General features: G+C 39.0%; 1 protein-coding gene and 1 long non-coding RNA gene across 2 annotated transcripts in view; one reads left to right on the forward strand and one right to left on the reverse strand.

The window, feature by feature from the left end:
* The window catches only part of LOC142428854 (uncharacterized), a 121,311-nt gene that overhangs the window by 97,667 nt on the left and 1,524 nt on the right, over window positions 1–22,120 (forward strand). The window lies entirely within an intron of this gene.
* RNLS (renalase, FAD dependent amine oxidase) overlaps window positions 1–22,120 on the reverse strand; it is a 399,075-nt gene that overhangs the window by 93,197 nt on the left and 283,758 nt on the right. Inside the window, exon 5 of the mRNA XM_075533739.1 lies at window positions 4,072–4,245. Coding sequence (XP_075389854.1) covers window positions 4,072–4,245 — 174 coding nt within the window. The remainder of the gene's footprint in view (window positions 1–4,071; window positions 4,246–22,120) is intronic.

Consider the following 22,120-nt stretch of genomic DNA (forward strand, 5'->3'; position numbering starts at 1 on the left):
TACCCGACAACACTGGCAAAATTAAAAGACGGAATGACCTTTTTAAAGAAAGTCACTGTCATACGCTGGGTTCTCTAGAGAGAAAAGTCAGTGAGACTGAAGGCTTCTCCTGACTCACTTAGGGGTGGACACTTTTGAATCAAAGACAGACAGGTAAATGCTGGCTTATAGGTTGTGGAAGCTAACAAATCCCAAGATCGGCAAGTAACCGAGGAAGGTCCAGATGCTACAGGATACAGGCCAGTGAGGCAGCTCTCAGGGTAATTCCCTTTACCACAGATTGACTGAGCATATCAGATCATATCATGGGGTGAGTACATCATTACTTAACTGCCAAACCCCTGAGGATCAGGCCCCAGTCAAGTTGACATACAACTTTAACTATTATACTTCTCTCTCAAACACCTGTTTGAACTTAATAGGAGCAAGAAATACATTTCTGTCGCATTCAGGCCATTAAAATATCTGAATATACTTGGAATCACTAGCATTTGAAATACAAAGTTCATGCAAGACCGCAACACCTAAACAATCTCAGAGTCAGAATGTGAATCTAAGTCTTTTTGAGTCCAAATTGTACTGACTGTGGCAATTTTATCAATCACTTCAAATAAGTGATCCACAGCATGGGCAACGCCCTTACTGTAACCAAAATTGTCTCACATTAAAATCTCACCCAAGATTAAGTTCCTCTGTAACCAGGATCCTTCCATGTCTAAACAATTCCAGGTATCTCCTTACTGACATCAGGACCTGCATGCCCTCTGCTCCTTTGCCTGACTTATGATTTCTACCCAGGTGTAACTCACAAAAGGTGACACCAAAGCCAGGCTTTCTTTAGGAGAACTGTTTCTGTGGGAGGTTAATGAAAGAAATGGTTAAATAAAATATTCCATGAGCTAATACCTTTGGGAAATTCTAGGTTAAATGAATTGAAAACATTTAGGCATATCTTTGAAAGGGAATGTTCCATGCAACTCTGCCAAATAAGTCTAAGGTCTGTAGTATTTTACAAACTTATGTGATCACAGAGCCCCTTCCAAAATTAGTGTTGCATGGACACATTTTGGAAAATAAATCTAAGTGTGTTTGCTGGGAATGTCCACAATTCTTGATACGTGAAGTTTGGTCTGGTGCAGGTTCTGTCGTGCCCCTTCCATCTAAACAAGACAACTTGGGTTCTCTTTGTGGCTTTCTGCTAATGCTGATACCTGACAAGTGGTTACTCCTTGACCTTTTGTCTGGGTTGAGCCACTAATCCCTATTCCTGTTGTTCTCTCCCAGGCTTAACAACAACAGGCTGTATTTTGTGATCTCAACCTGACCAGCCTTTTTCTATATTGTTGCTACCCTATCTTGACAGAACACAATATTCATTACTTCAGTGTGTATACAGCAGTAATTCTTGCTTCAATCAGAAGTCTCCAAGAAACGTTGGGAACAGGGGAATGCTAGTAGCATAAAGAAACAGTTCTTACGGGACTAGTTAAGTATCAATATAATAAAACTCTGTGAAGTTAACATTAGGTGGACATTTATATTACTCTGAGAATTCCACTAGACATACTTAGCACCATGCCCCTCAGAGAAAGAAAAATAATTTAAACACAAGGCCGTTAGATTTTATGTTAGGGAATGTCACTACTGGAGGCCTCCCATAATTTAAAACCTTCATAATCCAAGATTAATTTTCCATAAAACTGACAAAGTAAAGCAGGTATTTCCTTCTCAGCTGAAGTACCACCACCACAGGCTGAAGCAATACCATGGCTTGCAATTCATGTGTCCCAATAGCTTTAAAATTGTCATTGCTAATTTTTTTAATGCTTTTGTCGTTCTATTATTTAAAATACAGCAGATAATATGAGAGTTTGGGAATATTTTTGTTATACTTTTTAACTTTAATAACTCTGATTTTATGCGGAGATGTCATCTGTTAGGAGCTACAACACTGCTACTTCCCTTCTCCCTAAATGTTTTTGATAATAGAAAATATCATTTCAACCTCTAAGTACAAGCCAACAATTTCATCTGTCCTATTCAAAGAAACTAAAATCCACTGACCATTGAAAAAAAGTTTACTGAACATATTGAGAGTTGATGCGTCACTCTTTAAAATATTATGCAGTGTTAAGGGATTTTCACAGGTAATTTTGAATATTCATGATTCTACTTTCCATGTGACATCTTTTGAACATTGCTTCCCACATAAGTTGTGATTCTACATGAAGATAATCGGTACTATTGGTTGTCAACTCAGTATCCATTCCCCACCTCTTTCTTCAAGGAGACATCTTTATTTATGATTATTATTCTGGGCTTCAAGTTAGATGTCTCTCTATTCTCAGTGATTAAGAAGTATCTTGGCAATGCTGTTGGAGTCCTGGTGACGTAGTGGGTTATGTGTTAAGCTACTAACCCACAGGGTCAGCAGTTCGAAATCATTAGTTGTTCTGCAGGAGACAGATGAGGCTATCTGCTCCCCTAAAGAGTAATAGCTTGGAAGGCCTATATCGGGGCTCTGCTGTGAGTCAGAATTGACCCGCTGGTAGTGATTGGTTGAGGACAGGTAGAGTGATCCTCAGTTGGTCTTTGAGATCAAAAGGGGAGTCAGTGGTGGGGTTTCTGGACAGATTTCCCTGATTCTTAGAAAGGGACTGTAGCAGTAAGAGTCGTTCTTCTTCTAAGTTTGTCATTGGGTCTAGATGTGACAACGCATATTGCCATCTTGTCCCCGGTCCTTTGTGAATGGTGTCAACATCATGAGTAGCAGAGAAGAGAAAAACAGCAGCCATAGGCTGTTGAAGATACGTTTCAGTTCCTGAATCAACCAATCCTACGCCATTCAATCTTTTCTTAGGTAATGTTCTTATCATTTAAACAAGTTTAGTTTCAGGAGTGCATGTGTGCAAGTGTGCATGTGTGTGTTACCGACAGATAAATACACTCCAACAGATATAAAATCTACTACAGAAACACCCAAAATATAATGTCTAATTCATGGCATACATTATGAGATCATTTTCCTTCTCTCAGCACTTACAGAGTTAAAAGTAATGGTTAGCCCATTTCGTGAACTGCTGATTGTACATATATGTGGTATCACGTTAACATAAACAGTCCAGCCCTTAGAGAGTTTTCAGTTATAAAAGAAACATTTTCCTAAGATCATGTGCTTTGATATAAAAACCATACTCCAACCCAGTTCTATCATTATGAAGTTCTGGCAAGTTAGGAAACAGTTAGTGATTTTATCAAGCAAGACTTCTAACTAATGGTTTGATGAAACCATCGTGCCCCATAAAACACGGTAAAAAATTGAAATGATAATTCCTTACATGAGTTTAGTCATTTTGTATCCTTACAGCTTACTCTACATAAAAGAGTACCTCAGGGATTACCATAATTATACAATATGATGATCCTTTCACCTTTATGCCTGAAATAAAGCAGAGTTATGTTTTCCTTGCAATTCAGATCTCAGTATCATAATTATCTTCAACAAAAATATGGGTACCAATTTTATTGCATTTTCATAAAGAAATCTCTGACAAAAAATCTACCTATCATTTTAACTGCATGATATATGAAGATAATGTGCTTATTATTCAAGATGAGATCTAAACAAGATTATATTCAAGTGGATAATTTTTCATAACAGCAAAAATTGCTTTTCAATTCTATACCAAGAAATAGAAAGAGCGGCATTTATTAAAACATAATAAAACAAGAAACCAACTCCACCCAGAAAAGAATCATGAGAGACACATTTACATGTAGATGGATCTATATTCAAGTCGAACTTGGGCCATTTTGAAATCTTAAACCTTCTAACACTGTTTTCAGGAACTCGGTAATACAAACCATGTGGTAAATGATTTTCTGCAAAACTTTGCTAGTTTCACTGTGTATATTTCATTATTGGCCAAATGTGACATTAAGTTTTATCCCTTGTGGCTGGGAGTTAAATGCTCGCTCCTTTCAGAATGGCAACACTCAATTAAACAGCATTTTTCACGATCTACACCCACCATTGATGCTGTATTTAAGGGAAATAATGGGGGTACTGACCTATATTGCGCTTCTTATTATCAATGGAGATGAAGCGTATGCACGGATTACTGGTGATGTACTGCCCAGCCCAAGGGACATCAATCTTCAAGCCAGCTTCATAAAAGAGGCCCAGAGCGTATCGACAGGAGTAGCTCACAGATTCCAGTTGCTGCCTTTGGCGTTCGCTAATTACTGTGGGGAAAAGGAGGGAGGGCTTCAGATTGGAAAATATCATCTTTCCTTTCAGTACATCAAATACAAACCCCCCTTCAACTGGTTCCAACTGCTTACACTAACTCCATCTCAAAATAAATTTTGAAAGGTAATGTAAAATGACATCAGCTTTAATTTCTATTCAGAATGATTACTTTTCAGAATGTGACCTTAGCCCATATATTTTTTTTATCAAAGTAGAAGATTCAAACTCTCTAGACTTGTCAGGGGAATCCAGTCCCTAACATATCATCATGGGTCTGGTAGACACAATTGTACAGTGATAATAAGTAAAGATTATAGAAAAATAATAAAGAGCATGAGAGATTGAGATAATGGAATCAGACACATTTTATGGTAGCAATGCTCACCTCAGTTTCACTTGGTGGTCCATGTGGAGAGAGATATATTTAATGCTAACCAAGTCTTTTATATTCTCTGGGGACATGCAAGCCCCCTAATTACAGGTGAAGACATACATCACAGGAAAGGGGTGTGCTATAGGTAATACAGCAATGGGAGGGAGGTGATCTAGGGGTAACCACACAATAGGAAGAGGAGGGATTGGGGGTATACATGTGACAAGATGGGCGGATCCTTGATTTAGGATGGCAGCCTAACTTTAGATGTCACTGAGCGGGTTTGACCTGTTCCCTGGCTCAACTATAGACCATTATCAGTAGGGTGTTAACTCCACCTACAGGAACCAAATCAAGGACTTCAAGCCTTTAGGGAGAAATAGTCCATTGTCCTTAACAGCAGGGAGCAGGCCTACCCTTGGTGGGTCCAGACAGCAGTCTGCCAGCTAACTGTCTTCAGGGAATTAACTTGACAATTATTAGCTGCAATAGTCTAACATATTTGGGGGAGATGACTTGGGAGAAATCTTTCTGTTTCCCAAATAGACTAGCATTCAAGGCTCTCAAAATCTAACTCTCAGTTGCTCTGCTAGTATTATAACCTAGTCCCTGTCAAGGGACGATCCAGTAACATCATAGATTTCATATACTGAGCACTTAACCCGAGTCAGTCTTTGCTAAATAGTTGAACATGCATTTCTCTTTATCACAGCCACACCCTCATAGGATATCATTTTATAGATTGGGAGACTGATGTTCTATCTCTGAAGGACCTCTTAAGTCCATGTGATATAGTAATTTGTTTCCTGTCATCCTTCTGCCAATGGGTTATGACAGTTCTGTAAGCATCGGAATCACACCTTAGTTATTCTCCTTATTGGTTCCTATTTTACTGTACTCATTACAGGCACACCAAGCATGACATGTCTATGCATCTGACTACAACCTTCTTGTTTGTCAGCAATGATAACAAACAGCACTGAGTGTATTTAACTTTAGTGAGGATCAAATGAAAGACTGTATAGTATAATGCTTGACATAAGTGTTCACTAAATAATTGCTTCTTTTATTACACAGAGAAAAGTATTTATGAAAATGGAATAACATTCCAATCCCAATCCCTCTACCCTTAAGGATCTCCAGGAACTTCTTGTTCAAATGAGTGTGTGTGTGCAGGGTGTGTGTGTGGGGGGGGGGGGGAAGGATGGAGGGAGCAGCACACAAAAAGACAAACCCAAATGCATTGGTAAAGAGTAGAGGCAATTTAGGCTAGGGAAAATCATTCTGAAGACTTAGGCAAGCTGGTTATGAAATGGAACATAGTAACTTCTTTTCATTTAATTAGTGAAAATATCCTAATCTAAAACAACAAGGATAAACATACCACCAGATGGTGATGTGACAGGTAATTTTGGCTAATCCATTAGATAAATGACTTTAAGAGTAAGAGAGGGTCAGAACGTATCTGCATGTCTCTCTAGATAAACTAGGTGGGATTAATTATTCTGAGACAAAAAGAATGGGACCAATGGTTCCGGGGGGTTGGTGGTGGGGCTGGGTACAGGAGAAGGGGAGGCTGGAGGAAAAAAAGTGGGGGTGAGGGGGAACCAATCTAGGGGCAAGGGAACAAGTGAACTAAAATCAATGGAAGGAAGGTTGTAGGATGCCTGGTGGGACTCAATCAAGGACAATGTAGCAGTGAGGAATCACTAAACCCGAATGAAGGCTGAACATGCTGGTGGGACAAGAGGGAAGTAAAAAGGAAATAGAGGAAAGAACCAGGAAGCAAAGGACATGTATAGAGGCCTAAACATATGTAAATACATATATATACACACACACACACACATATATATATAATGACAGGGGAACAGAACTATGTACTCATATCTATATGTTAAGAATTAAGGTTACAGATGAACATTGGGCCTCCACTCAAGTACTCCCTTAACACAAAAACACTTTGTTCTAACAATCTGGCATTCCGTGACGCTCATCTTCCCATCACAATCACTGAAGACGAAATGTGTGCATAAACAAATGTGGTAAAGAAAGCTGATGGAGCCCAGCTATCAAAAGATATAGCATCTGGGTTTTAAAGGCTTGAAGATAAGCAAGCGGCCATCTAACTGGGAAGCAACCAAACCCACATGGAAGAAGCCACCAGCCTGCATAACCATGAGGTGTTGATGGGATCAGGTATCGGGCATCTAAGACCCAGAATAAAACCATACCCAAGGTGAACGCGGGAGGGGGCATGGAGTATAGACCCAATGCCCATCTGTAGACAATTGGACATACCCTCACAGAGGGGTCACAGGGAAGAGATCAGCAAGTCAGGGTGCAGGGTAGCATTGATGAAACACACAAGTTTTCTCTAGCTTTTTGGTGCTTCCTTCACCCCACTATCATGACCTCAATTCTACCTTACAAATTGGATTAGACCAGAGCATGCACACTGCTACAGATAAGAGCCCCGAACACAGGGAATCCAGGATAGATAACCCCCCCTGAGGGTCAACAAGGAGAGCAGAGATACCAGGAGGATTAGGGGAGGGTCAGGAGAGAAAGGGGGAATCAATCACAAGGATCAACCTAGAAGCCCCTCTCAGGTGGACGAATAATGGAAAAGTGGGTGAGGGGTGACGGAGGATGATGTAAAATATGGAAACAATAATCTCTAACTTATCAAGGGTTTGTGATGGAGGGTGGGTGGTGGAGGGAGAGGGTACAAATGGGGAACTGATATCAGGGGAAGAGAATGCTTTGAAAATGATGATGGCGGCATATGTACAAATGTGCTTGACACATTGGAGGGATGTATGGATTGTGATAAGAGATGGAAGAGCCCCCAACAAAAGTATTTAAAAAAAAAAAAGAGTATTCAATGATTTATCTTACACAATAATGATTCTACAGAATTTTCTTGGATGCAAAACCATGTTAGAAATAAGACTTAGTTTAATTTTCACAAAAGCTCTGCATGATAGCTGATCTGACCATCCTCATTTTACATTGTCAGGAAATTAAGATTCAGAGAAGTTAAGTAACTTGTCCTATGTTACTTACACAGCTTCTTAAAAAAATCCTCACAACTGGACCAATAAACAATATCATGATGAAGCCAATCAAGGATCTCATTTTACTTGGTTCTGCAGTCAACATCTATGGAAGTAGCAATACAGATTTCAAGAGATTTATTGCAGAAAAAGCAAATATGTCACTTTGAAAACTGAGCCATGGTGTTTTCAACTGTCTCATACCAGGCAAAAGCTGGACAATGAATAAGGATGACCAGAACTAATGCATTTGAATTCTGATGTTTGAAAAGAATATTGGATATACCATAAACTGTCTGGAGAAGGAACAAATGTGTCTTGGAAGAAGTAACAACAAGAATGCTTCTTAAAATCAAAGGTGGCAAAGCTTGCTCTCACACACTTTGGACATGTTGTCCAGAGAGACCAGTTGCTGGAAAATAATGCTTACTCCAATAATGCTGGGCAGACTGCTTACTAAAGCGGAGGGTCAGTGAAAAGGAGACACCCCTACCCCACGCCACCGCCTCCCCGAAGAGATGGATTGTCACCGTGTCCGCAAGAACTCGCCCAGACATGACAGATCTTATGAAGATGGCACTGGTCTAGGCAGCGATTTGCTTTGTTGAATGAAGGGTTGCTTTGCGTTGGAACAAGGTAACAGCACCTGACAGCAACACCGCTTCTGAGCCCTGGCGTCAAGACAAAGCCCAGTTCCTGGATGCAAGCCATTCCCCAGGTCTCACTAGCCTGCACCTTCCTGATCAGTAAGGCTGAGGTTCACAATGGACTTTGGTATTGCTTTCTCAGCTGACACTAATGTTTGTTTTGCGCTCACCTTAACCATTATTTTCTGCATTATTAAAAGCTTTAACTGTTTCATGACTGGATGATTTTCTGACACTGGGCTTGTTGCTTTCGGTGTTATCGTGGGTTTCCTTTATTATTTAATCTGCTTTGAAAGTTATTGTTCGTTATTGTGAACACTGCTTTCTGAAAGAAGCTTGGATGCCCAGTAAGGCCACAAGTTAAACATAGATTGTGTCCTTGTGGTCTTAGCACTACATTTCCCAGTTTTTAAATTACAACAACAACAAAAGACCTCTTGAAAACAGTGCAGTCAGCTATTTAGTAATTGGAAAGGCCAGAAGTTGTCCACCCCCTTCAAATCCAAACTGAAGGATCAACTACGCTGAAACCAAACCAGGCCTCCCCCTCCCCCAACCACACGTTTAGCTAGTTTTTAGACAAACTGACAAGTGCTAAATCCCACTGGATAGCCTTCTGAAAAGAAAATTGATACCTCTATAGAAACAACAATTAACCTTCGACACCCTTGTCTGTCCCAGGAGGGTTTCTAATTCATTCTTGTGAGCAAGGAGTTATGACTTCTGACTGCCACAACCTCAATTTCTGGACATGCTCACGTGAAAAAAGCAAGCAAGCAAGAAAAGTCATATTCAGGGCCTGTTGTAAAGCTAGCAGGACCTTACAGTATATTCCGTATGCAAAATGCAAAAAGGAAACAACCCCAGCTCTTCAATGCATATGCCTCGGGAAGAAAAATGTGCTCCTTTGCTGCCATGCTTTCAGACCAAATGACAAGAAAGAGCACGTGTTGCTGCTGAGTCGCTGCTGACTTTCCCGTGCAGTTTCCAAGGCTGTGAATGTGTGACGGAAGCAGACAGTCTCCCCTTTCTGCTGTGCAGCAGCTAGGCTGGAATTACCGACCTTCGTGTGTTAGCGCCACGTAAAGCACCGTGCAGCCAGAACTCCCATATGGTGAATCGGTATTATTTTCATTAAATTCTGAACACGAGTTTGCAAAATTTCTGTAATAGTACACACGCACACACACACACACACACATCGCCTTGAGCTGCTGTGCAGTTGACTCTGACTCCTAGTAACTTTATGTGTAATAGAACATACATAAAGGAACGATGAAAGCACGAAGAGGTGGGCGGTGGAAGAGCCTTCCATTGTGCATGGGCGCACCATAAACTGGAGTCAACGCAATGGGAGCTAACAACGATGCACATACGAGGAAGAATTGATGGCTTGCGGTGCTGGCAAAGAATAGTGAGTATAGTACACCCGTGGACTTCCAGAAGAATGACATGGTCCTCGGTCGTGAGAGTGGAGAGACATGTTAGCAGGTCCTTTGAGAAGGACATCCTGCATGGCAAAGCAGAAGATCCGTCAACATGAGAGAGAACCTCAAAGAGAGACGGGCACAGCCGCTCCAACAACGGCTCACACAGCCACTGTTCTGAGGATGACGCAGGATCGGGCCCATTTCTTTCTGTTGTGTGTGGGGTGGTTGATGAGCTGGTAGCAATTCAACAGCACCTAACAGCTACATAGGTATTCACATGTGTTTGCACAAATATAGGTGCACTCACTCATACATGCACACATAACATTGTTGAATGCTGTTGACTTAGACTCACAGAAACCCATGTGGCAGAGTAGAGCTGCCGCATAGGGGATTTTAGACGGCAATCTTGACCAGAACTTGTGGCTAGTTCTTCCTCCCACAGAAAAGCTAGACGAGTTAAAACTGCCAGCCTCTTCATTGGTACCCTAGTACTTGACCACTGCACCACCAGGACTACTGATAAATACCTCAGATACAATATATATTATCAAGGAGCCCTGGTGGTATAGTGGTTACACGTTGGGCTGAGATCTGCATGGTCAGCAGTTCCAAACCACCAGCAACTCCATGGGTAAAAGGGGGTGGGGGGCTTTCAACTCCTGTAAATACTTACAGCCTCGGAAACCCCCACGGGGTCACTAGGAGTCAGCATTGACTCGATGGCAGTGAGTTTTTAAAAATGTATATTATCATATAATGTGAATCCTATTAGAGATTTAAAACATGTTCCGAAGTGGTGCCCTGGATACGCTTACATGAAATGAACACATGAAGTACATAACCAGTACCCAGATAAAGAAATAGAATATAATCAGAAAACCCCTCCCTTTGCAGGTACTCCATGCCCTTGACAGTGCTGATCACTATCTGAATTCCAATGGGGTCGACCAGTTTCACTGTTTAGAACTTTGTATAAATAGAGCCATACAAACAGACTCTTTTGTGTCTGATTTTTCCCCACTAACGATAGATTTGTGACATTTATAAATGTTGGGTGATGTAACTGTAGTGACTTCCGGGTGCGCCTATATTGCACCCACTATACTATTATTTATCCAGTCTACTGTTGATGGACATTTGAATTGTTTGTAAATTGGGGCTAGTACAAATGTCTTTTGATTTTTTTTTTAAATGCATGCTTTTCTCTTGGGTACACAGTTCGTATTGAAATTCCTGGATTACTTCTCTCCACATTTCATGGTTTGCTTTTTTTAGTCCCTATCCAATTTGAGTATGGTATTGTCACATTCTGGTTTTAATTTGCATTCTCTGGTGATTAATATTTGTGAACTTTTTTCTTGTTCATTCATTAATCATTTTTTGTGACTGCCTGTCAAACCTTTGCTCCCATTTCCCCCCCTGGCTGTCTATCTTTTTGTTATTGCTATATGAGAAGCAAAAGACGTCTTGGTGGTGTAGTAGTCTACACACTGGGCTGCTAACCACAAGGTCAATAGTTCTAACCCACCAGTTGCTCCTTGGGAGAAGTTATGTCCTACAGAGTCACTATGTGTTAGAATTGACTTGATGGCAGTGATTTTTGCTTTAAGTTACAAATTAAAAACAAGCAAAAATGAAAGAGGGAAAAGAGGTCATTGTCATCAAGTTGATCCCGGAGTTCGTTATAAACTCTGGATATTAGCCTTACAGATGAATTGCAGATATGTTCTTCCCTTCGTTGGCTTGCCTTTAACTCTCCTGTTAGGATGGTTTGATAAGTAACAGTCCAATTTTAACTTAGTCCAATAAGCCATCTTTTAAAGCTATAGTTAGAGATGTGTTTTAAGAACTCTGCTTGCTCCAAGGTCATGAAGATATTATTTTCTCCTGAAAGCTTTATCGATTTAAAATAGACCCTGTTTATATAATGCAGTTGTACATTTACAGGAAAACTGTGCAGAGAATACTGAGTTCCCATATGTCCCCACTCCTCTGTACACTCTTCCCTGTTATTAGCATGACGCTAACAGTACATTTGTTATAATTGATGAACCACTATTGATACATTATAATTAACTAAAATTCATTGTGCACATTCACCTGTTGATTTACTGCCCATAAAGTTTTAGCTATACTTGTTATATAAATTGGCCAGGATTCTCTGCTACATTGGAAATCAAGTGAAAAATATACCCACTATGGTTTGCCCTAAATAGAAACTGATAAAACTGTATGTTTTTTTTTTAAGTTACAATATCAGTCTAAGAGTAGATTGTAAGCTCCTTCAGGGAATGATTATACCTTGTTGAGCTCTGTGTCTCTAAGCTTCAGGACAGTGACTGATGCAATGTGGACTTTAAATAAAAATGAATGAGTATATCTTCATTTTAGAAAAATTAGAAAGCATATAAAGGGGGAAATCACCATATTCCCACCACACAGAAAAACAAGGGTGAATATTTTGATACTCTTCATGAATTTTTTCCTTTAAATATGATTGTGGTCTTGGATATACAGTTTTGCATGTGCATTTTTTGTTACCAAATGACATCAAGATTTATTGTAATGACAAATATGAATGGCTTCATACAACTTGATAGGAGGATGCTGTGCAATTTGTCTAACCATTTAAATAATGTTGAGCACTTATTCCTTGTTTTACCTAATAATCAAAGTTATTATTCTCATATTTATACATAAATCCTTATCCATGTCTCTAATCATTACCTTAAGGTAAAACATCACAGATGAACTTAGTATCAAATTGATTTTCAGAAATGTACTGATAGACCCAAACCAAAAAATGAAACTCAATGCCATTGAGTCACTTCTGGCTTGCAGAGACCTTCTAGGTCAGGGAGAACTGCCTTGGTGCCTTTCTGAGAGTAACTCTTTGAAGGAGTAGAAGAAAAATCATCTTTCTCCAGAGGATGCTGGCGATTTCAAACTACTGACCTTTCAGATGGCAGTCTAACACGTAGCCACTATGTAACCAGCGTTCCCTCGATAATTTACACTACTATTAATAGGATATGAAGACTCCATTTCACTACATCCTTGCCAGTGTGATGACTATGTATATAATTTGATCAGAAAAATAGATCTTACTTAGTTCTAATGTGCATTTCTTTGACTACTGAGGACACTCACCATTCTTCCTATGTCCACTAGCCCATGACTTTTTCTCTTGTGAAAGTCATCTGTTCATGTTACATTAATAATTGCTCTATTACTTTTTTATGTTTTAAAATTGATTTTTTTATGGATGAGTGATGTCTTAGAGAGATTCAGATTTCCTGTTATCATTTGTTGTAATGCTTCTCCTATATGCTGTGTGCTTTGGGTATTGTATATGAATTATAATATATTCTAAATAATCCAGAGTTGATTCTTTTCCTTTGCTATTTAAATACTTAGAGATCAGAAATTTACTCATGCGTCTTAATCTTGTTCCCTCCTATCTATTCCTGTCCTCTGCTCAGCTGTTTGTCTAGGATGCTGCCCTCTACAGGCTGAATTACTTTGGGGCCTGGCTTCTGCCCAATGAAAGGTATATGAGCAGGAGATTCCAGTGTAGAAAGAGGGGAGCACAATATTGATTCCTTCTCTTCTTTCCTTTGTCATGTACTGTCAGTCACTGAGTTCCTCTTCAGCGAAAGCTCTTGCCAGATAGCTCTTCTTCCATGGTTCCAACACTCAATTGAACGTTACCTTGTTTTTTCCTCTTACTCTTTACATCTCGGCATAGTAAAGACTTGCAATTGCTGCTAGTTCCTACATAATACAACAACTTTTCCTGGTTGCCTTAATCCTGGCCAGCTTCTGTAAATGCATCTTCATTAAATTCTTCCAGTAAAACCCCTCCATTTCTTGTTGGCCATTTGAAAAAATAGTTAGCTATATTTTCTAACTCTTTTTAGGAAAGTGTGGTAAAAAGACAGGGCTTTCTACTTCTGTAAGCAGTTGTGGTCTTGAAAACAGAAACCCCCAGGGGCAGTTCTCCCCTGTCCTATTATAGGGCTGCTATATATCAGCATCTGCTCCATGGCAGTGAACTTGAGTTTTCCAAGAAAGTAGTCTACAACAGATAGAGTGTAGTGCATTCTATTCTTAGAATGTATTCTGAATCAGAGTATCTTCCTATTTATGAAGGGCTGTGTTTTCTATTCCTATAAGGTCTTTGAGTGTCAGTAACCCTACAGGGTCACTAAGATATATTGCCTGTAGGTTTGGTTATTTTTCTGTGTTCATAAATAAGTAAAACACTGTTTGTTCTTAATCATTTTACTGGGGGCTTGTACAGCTCTTATCACAATCCATACATCCATCCATTGTGTCGAGCACATTTGTCCATTTGTTGTCATCATTCTTTTCAAAACATTTTCTTTCTACTCGAGTCCTTGGTATTGGCTCCTCATTTTTTTTAAGCACTGTTTTTAACTGTTCTCCTCATTTCTCAATAGTGGCTTTTGGGGCATGCCAATGAACGCCGACGGTAAACTAAATATCTTCTAGTGCTAACATGGCACTCTCTATCGATATTGTAGTTATGAATAATTCTGCTCACATTGGCACATGGCACTCAAGACCTTACCATCACATCCTGCCAGCAGTTTTGTTGTGTATAGATAATTATTGACAAGTGCTAATTTTCTGATTTGCCACTATATGTAATGAATTTCAGCTTCAGAACAGGTAAATCAGGAGGTCAGTTCATCTTTCAGCTGTGCATCAAGGGTAACTGACTGCTCTTGCTGTGCTTGTTGTTGCTTTTGTTGTTGAAGTCTAAGAAAGTCAAGACATTTTATGTGCCGGTTCAACTACTAACATTAGATCCTCTAGCTCTGGGGGTATGCAGAGCCAACACGGACCTTGGCTAGAGTAGCCAGTTCCTCTTTACTCAGAGGGCCTATAGAAAGAATGTGAAAAGACCTGTTTTCCCAGAAAGTAGCCCTCCCGTAGCTGGCTAGAACAGAGTTTGAGATGTTCCCATTCACAAGTTGTTCTTTTGAGTAAAAGCATCACAGAATCAGTCTTGTTTCACTTTATTGAAATAGATTGAATGTTAACTTGGACTCTATGGGTATAGAAGTCATTAAGCCTGGAAGCAAAAATCGTTTTGGCAAGCCAAAAAATCTCGAATGTATTGGGACAGCCGTCAGCAGTTATTTCTATGTGGGATTCCCCTGGGGAAATATTCCTTTCATCCAGTGAAGCTTCTCTGGAGTCACGGAGATTGGGGTTTGAATCCTGGCTGCGACATATCTGTGTGATCTTGGTCAAGTTACTTAATCCCTGGAAGCATTTGTTTTCCTGTCAAATGAGGATGATCATGCTTGCCTTAAAGGACGATTAAGAAGATTGCCTGAGGCAACAGTAAGTACCTTGCACCATACCTGGCACATAATATGGCAAGCTCCTCACACTATGGTTGCTTGCTTTCAAATTCCTTTGGATGTGTTTATATACACATTATGCATTAGAAAAAAAAAATAAAGCCTTTAGGGTCAACATGTTAGCATTGGATAAAACCAGAATATCACTAAATTATAAACTATTTCTGACAAATACACAGATATCACTTTGCAGAGCAGAGGTTAAGACCAACTTTGGGGGGGAAAGAGTTTTAAGAATGCCAAAAGTATTTTAGGCAATATTTTTTGAATAAAATAACACAAATTCTGGAATTCTTTGGGCGTGCTTATAATCTAGACAACTCAGTATTCAAAGATTGAGCTTTCCATAGGAATGACATCCCAATTTTTACATCACCATATCACTAACATTAAGGCATTTTATTATCATAGCCTTATCCTAGAATTATGTAAAGAGTAATAAAGAAATGAATTTCTCTGATTTATCATTTTGTCACTTGTATTTTGATCTTAAAAATTCAAGATTAAGCTGCTTTTACACTAATGCTTAAATATTTTTGGAATAAACATCTTAAAAGGTAAATTCCTATTAGTTTCTATGCATATTTGCTATTGAAAGTCATCAAACAAAATGTAGAAAACATAGACATTCCAGTGTAATAAGATTCATATTTAGTCAAAGGAGTTTTAATCTAGTGTTTCCTGTATTTGGAGGAAGGCTTATTTGTAACTGAGGCATGCAGATGACACAACCTTGCTTGCTGAAAGTGAGGAGGACTTGAAACCCTTGCTGATGAAGATCAAGGACTGCATCCTTCAGTATGGATTACAAGTGAATGTAAAGAAAATCCAAATTCTCACAACTGGACCAATAGGTAATATCATGATAAATAAAGAAATGGTTGAAGTTGTCAAGAATTTTGTCTTACTTGGATCCACAGTCAATGCTCCTGGAAGCAGCAGTCAAGAGATCAAAAGACATATTGCATTAGGTAAATCTGCTGCACAAGGCCTCCTTAGAGGAATGAAGAGCAAGGATGTTACTTTCAGGACTAAGGCACCCCTTACTCAAGCCATTGTATTCTTTCCATTGCATCATATACTTGTGCAAATTGGTCCTTGAATAAGGAAGATCCTAGAAGGAAGGATGCTGTTGAATTGTGGTGTTGAAGAAGAAAGCAACGTAGCCTGCTAAAAGGACAAACTGATCTGTATTGGAAGAAATAAGGCCAGAGTGCTCTTTAGAGGCAAGGATGGAAAAATTTCATCTTACATACTTTGGGCATACTGTCAGGAGAGACCTGTCCCTGGAGAAGGACATCGTGCTTGGTAAAGTGAAAGAGGAAGGCCCCGCTGAGATGGATGGACACCGTGGCTGCATCAATGGGCTCAGGCAGAGGAACCATTGTAAGGACGGCGCAGGACAGTGCAGTGTTTTCTTCTGCTGTGCACAGGTTTGCTATGGGTCAGAGCCGACTCGTTGGCACCAACCAACACAATAAATCCTGCTGGAATCTTTGCATTAAGGGATGTTTAAAAAGTGTATGTGTGTGTGTGTACACATTACCTGAAATTCCTAAAATGATACTTAAATGATCACAACTTAATTTATGGTGCTTCTTGTAAAATAAAATTAAAGAAGGGATTATTTCAAAAGCAAGTTCTTAGTCTTCCCGGACGAAACAGGCGATCTCGCTACACTTCAGGTCGATTTCATGCTTTGCAGACCTGTGAAGGACCAACATGTTAGTGCTCGTGCTGCTGTTGCAGCATGGAGCCACTGTGTGGTCCTGGAGTTTTCTAATCTCTGCGATCTCCCCATCTCACGAATCACAAGGAACCATCTGTCAAGGAACAAAGACAATATTTCATCTCTGGTTCCTGTTCCTTCCACTTCCTCCTTGCCACTTTGTTCATGCGAGTATTTAATTTTACAGAAACGCCTTTCGTCCGCTTTCTATAAAGCCTATGACTTTTTCCCAGTCATAGGTGGTCTTGGCTGCTTTGCTAACTGATTACTCTTCTTTTTGTTAAATCTGAGGTCTCTTTGAAACCAAAATGGCATTCAATTGTTTCTATAGCAACTAGTTATAACCATGAATTAGAACAATTTTTAATGTAGGAATTATGCTCTGAAAGAATGCAGGATTATTTAAAACAAGCAATATTTATTGAAGACCCCTTATGTTTCAAGCAATATTCTATTTACTATAAAATAACTCTTAACAGAGTCTAGGATAGATTTTGGACTAAAATGTCAAACAGTTTGACCCTCATTATCACTTTTCATCTTTGTCCACTTTAGTTGCCTCTCAGAGTTAGAGACATAGTTGGCTTGCTTGCTCTCTTTGTAGAAGAGATGCCGCAGTAAGTCTAGAAAGCACAGTCCTATGGTGAGTAGGGCTTCCTTCATCTCTATTCATTCTAAACCTTTCAAACTAGTGTGCTCTTATTCCTTCTGTAGGAAAAGTGCTGAGTTTCAGATGGGAAAGAATAGGAGCAAAAAGCATTGTGTGTGCTATTATACACAATGTCACAGAGTATCATATATATTTCACAACTGCTCTTCCCAACCTATCCATTTAATTACTTTATGGCCATGCCATTCATGAGCAATATAGTCATTCTAAAATTCCTAGCAATAAAAATTTTATTACATGCCACCTTATATTTTATATGGACATATATTTTATATTCATGGCTAGAGTTACTTTATATTATGAAAATGACTTGGACAATTAATACTTTAATTCAAAAGTTTTTATAGTTTCGATAGAAATTAGAAAGGAATGTTTGCCAGGACCTGGGATATGTGATATTGAGGCAATGTCTGCCTCTGGTGGTGCATGCTGTAAGACACTTAGCACTAGGTTTCTCTCTTCTTTTACATTTCTCTTATTTACTTTTCCATTTATATAATTTACCCCAATGCTAGGCTAAAGCCAAAGCAAACAAACAACCTTAAAATTAAAAATCAAACACATAAAGACAATACACACACACACAAACAACTATAAGTGGCATTGGTCTTGATCTAGTGGGAGGCTACCACATTTGACTTATTTTTAAATCCTTTTTTCCCCACAGCAAACAAAATCACAATTTAAAAGAAATCACAGTTCTTTTGTGATCCTCATATCTGCTTATCTTTTCAGATTAGCAATGTTTAAAATGGGGTTTTTACCAACATATTGGTCTGTTTCCAATTTATGCATGTGACTGGATGATAACTTGTAATGACAGATTTCAATCATTTTCCCTATCTGTCATGTGACCTTGAAATCATTACACATGTGGAACTTGAGAGATGTGATGACAGCTAATCCTTACCTGAAAGGTTGAATTTCTGAACTTCTGTATTTCTTAAAAGACTATGTGTGTTAATAAGCACAATAATATAATTTGATAAAAATATACCTTGCTGAAGTTTAGTTTCTACCTATGTCAAATAATACAATTGTTATGAAAATTAAAGGATAAATAATAATCATACACATGTGCATAAAACTGAATCTGTTTCTTTCTGTCTGAGGGCGTTTCAAAAAATTGTGCAAAAATTCCTTTATGTTTTAATTCCATTAATCCCACAAGCTTTTTGAAGCCCTCTCATATATCTGGCAAAAATGAGGGCAAGTAATAACAAGAAAATCAATCATTGCTGTTGATGTTGCAGATAAAGTGCTAAACAAAATAGCATTAACTAATGTAGCAAAGGATAAAGGATTTAATAGTGGGAACAAGAAAGGAAGAAAATGAATAATTTGTTTTAGTTCATTTCTGGAAAGACGGGAAATTTTATGCCTCAGAGTATTTGTTTCTTATCTATTATTTAATTCCAATTTAATACCATATCAAAACCCTTCACTTTAATTTTTTTGCCACCTTGAAAACAGAATCAGAGTTACTCATTAAAAAAATTGCCATCTAGTTGATTCCAATTCATAGTGACTCTATCTAGAGTCTGAGGCTCTAAATCTTTACGGAAGCAGATAGCCTGGTATTGCTCCTGAGGAGCACCTGGGGGACGTGTACCACTGACCTTGCAGTTAGCAGCTCAACAGCTAGCCCACAGGGCCACCGATGCTCCAAGTCAGAGTTGGTATATAATTAAACTCTAATAAAATTAACCAAAGCAACTCTACAACTTGGAACAGAGTTGGTATTTCTGCCTTTTTATATCATATTTCTGACCCATGATTCTTCCTATTGTAAAGTCAGAAACATAATTTTTTTGACTTTTTGCTTTCCTGCCCTGACATACTCACCGCACACATCTGTTTACTCTTTGCTGATAGGTAAATGTGCATGCACAACGGGCAGAGAATGATTCTCAAGAGGATGTAACAAACGAGCTACTTGTTAGTCCAATATTGATAAAACATATCCTTAAGATCAAAGATTTCTCCACATTCATGATTGCTAAGTGGCTCTTCTTACCTACTGTCATTGAGTGATCCCAACTCATAGCGCCTATCTCTGTGGTTGGTGAGACTGTAAGTGCTCAAGGGAGTGGGCAGCCTCCTCTTTCTCCCAAAGAGTGGCTAGTAGGTTTGAACCTTGCTGTTAGCAGTCCACCACTTGTCCTATACCACCATCAGAGCTCCTTAGAGACATTAATGGAAAAAGAATTGTACATTTCAAGGAAAGTTAGAATAAGAGCATTGGGTGACCTCATGAATTTTTCAAGTATATTCAGGTTTACCTTCCATTATGCATGATCACGCGCATGCCATTGTTTTTGGTTGTCAGTCTGAGCTCAACTCATGGTGATCTGGTGTCTACACCAGTCAATTGTAGACTGTCTTTCTAAGCGTCCACACAATGTGACTTGTCCCCTATCTCCAAGTCAGTCAGTCAAACAGCCCCACAGTTTTGTGACCCCCTCAAGGTTTTCCTGGGCACCTTCACTGCTCCACTAACCAAACAAAATCACTACGAGATTTGCTCCCATTACGTTGTACTGACCTTAATTTTACTTGTCAAAATGGATAGTATTTTATTTCATGAAGGATTAAATAGAGTTTTGTGGCAACCCTGAGAGAACAGATCAGAACATTGCTTCCATGGAAATACACATTCCTAATTTTAAACCATCTGATTACCAATAGAGAGATCATAAACCAGGAGCAGCCCGGGATGGGAATGAATTTACATCTTCCTTCTTACTCTATAGTAATCTCACTGTGCCAGTTCCTTCTCTTGGAGGAAGATTTAGGGTATAGTGAAACAGGAGAGAATTAGACTAGGTATCCATCCCATAAACAAATTAATTCACCTCTATTTCAAATGATGCACATTGAGAAATTGAATCGAAGGTTGCAGCAAATAAAATATTTATTTCTTATATGCAATATAGATGAGTCAACGTCGCTCTGAGAAATTTAGTTTTTTAATTTGCTAACTTGGTGCTTGTATTTTGTTAGCAAATGCAAAAGGATAATGTATGATTCTCTTACAAGCGTCAAAAAGATGGTGTGGGAGAAGTAGCTCCAACTAGCACTACAGAGTGGTTGGAAAAACGGGTCCCTTCATTGTCCTTTGTCAGTCACAGAATGCCTCGGTCTTACTTCTGTGATGGCAGATATCAATATCAGGGTAGGACTATGAAAATGGCACATCTCTCTCTATATATAATAATAATCCAGTTTTGAAATATATCCAAATCATGTTATATGCTGTCTAGTTAACTATATCCACATAATTAGTGTTATTTAAATATACACAGGTAGAGTAAGTAACAAAATCAAACATTCACAGTTACAATATTGAAAAATGCCCAGATGGTTTTAGTAGAGAACACACCATGTATTTATTATTTGGAAAGTAAATGCTCGTGTATTCACAAATGCCATCATTTATCTGCCAGTTTGCTACACTCTGGTGACTTGCCGTGATGTTGAAAGCTATGCCATCAGTTTGGGTCATGAAGAAAGACTAGGAAGAAAGAAATGACAGTCCACACTTTTGAAAAACTAGCCATTGAAAACTAAAAATAGCGAGGGGCACTGTGCCAAAGGATGAGCCCCGCAGGTTGGAAAGCACTGAAAATACAATTGGGAAAGAGCTACTTCTTTAAAGTAGAGTTGATCTTAATGATGTGGACTTCAGCGAGATGGACTGATAGAGTGGTTGCAAAACATGAAGAGGTTGTGAAGACGATGCAGGACCCCGTAGTGTTTGATTCTGTTGCACGTAAGGTCTGCTGAGTGAGACCCATCTTGCTGGTACCTAACAACCATATTCAGAAATACATGTAACACATAAAGAATTGCATGATTTTAACTGCGCCGAAAATGCCAAACCATTCACTTTAAACCACCCAATAAACTTAAAGAACTCTTTTGAATGGGAAAATTGTCTTTGAATAAAATAAAGCAGATAGTTTATCATCATCAGCTACACAATTACCTACACTTGAGTTCCTTATTTTCTTGAACATAATTTTAAAAGTCTTTAGAAAGCTCAAATTCAAGGTAATGTTTATGCTCCTCCATGGGTTCCCCCTTCCCTCCCTCCCCCCTCCCCACCTGCCACACACACGCTGCACATAGCAACACCTTTCATCGTCCTCTAAAATGAGTCGCTACACTGCCAAGAGAAGCTAACGTTTCAGGAAGAAGAAATGTAAGTTTGTGTTCTGGAAGCTGTATGTTCTAATGTAGAGTGAGTTGAAATAAGTATATTTTATGCTTTTTTTTGGTTTATGTAAGTAGGAAAATAGAATGCTATTGAACTGGGAAGAATTATCCATCTGATGTATAAAATACAGTCTCTAGCTATTTAATTTGCATTAAACAACCTACCCTGATGCAGCCCTGGTGCTGGAGCAGCCGTGTGGAGACCCCTGCCAGCGCTGAGATGCTTACACGTTCACTGACTCGGCTTTCCTCCTGCAGTCAGCATCATTGTGTCTGTTTTGTGAGATGGAGGAGGACTTTGTGGATTGGTGTTGCACATATGGGTTAATGGGTTCATGTTGGA

The sequence above is a fragment of the Tenrec ecaudatus genome, chromosome 16, assembly GCF_050624435.1.
Source record: "Tenrec ecaudatus isolate mTenEca1 chromosome 16, mTenEca1.hap1, whole genome shotgun sequence".
Lineage (NCBI taxonomy): Eukaryota > Metazoa > Chordata > Mammalia > Afrosoricida > Tenrecidae > Tenrec > Tenrec ecaudatus.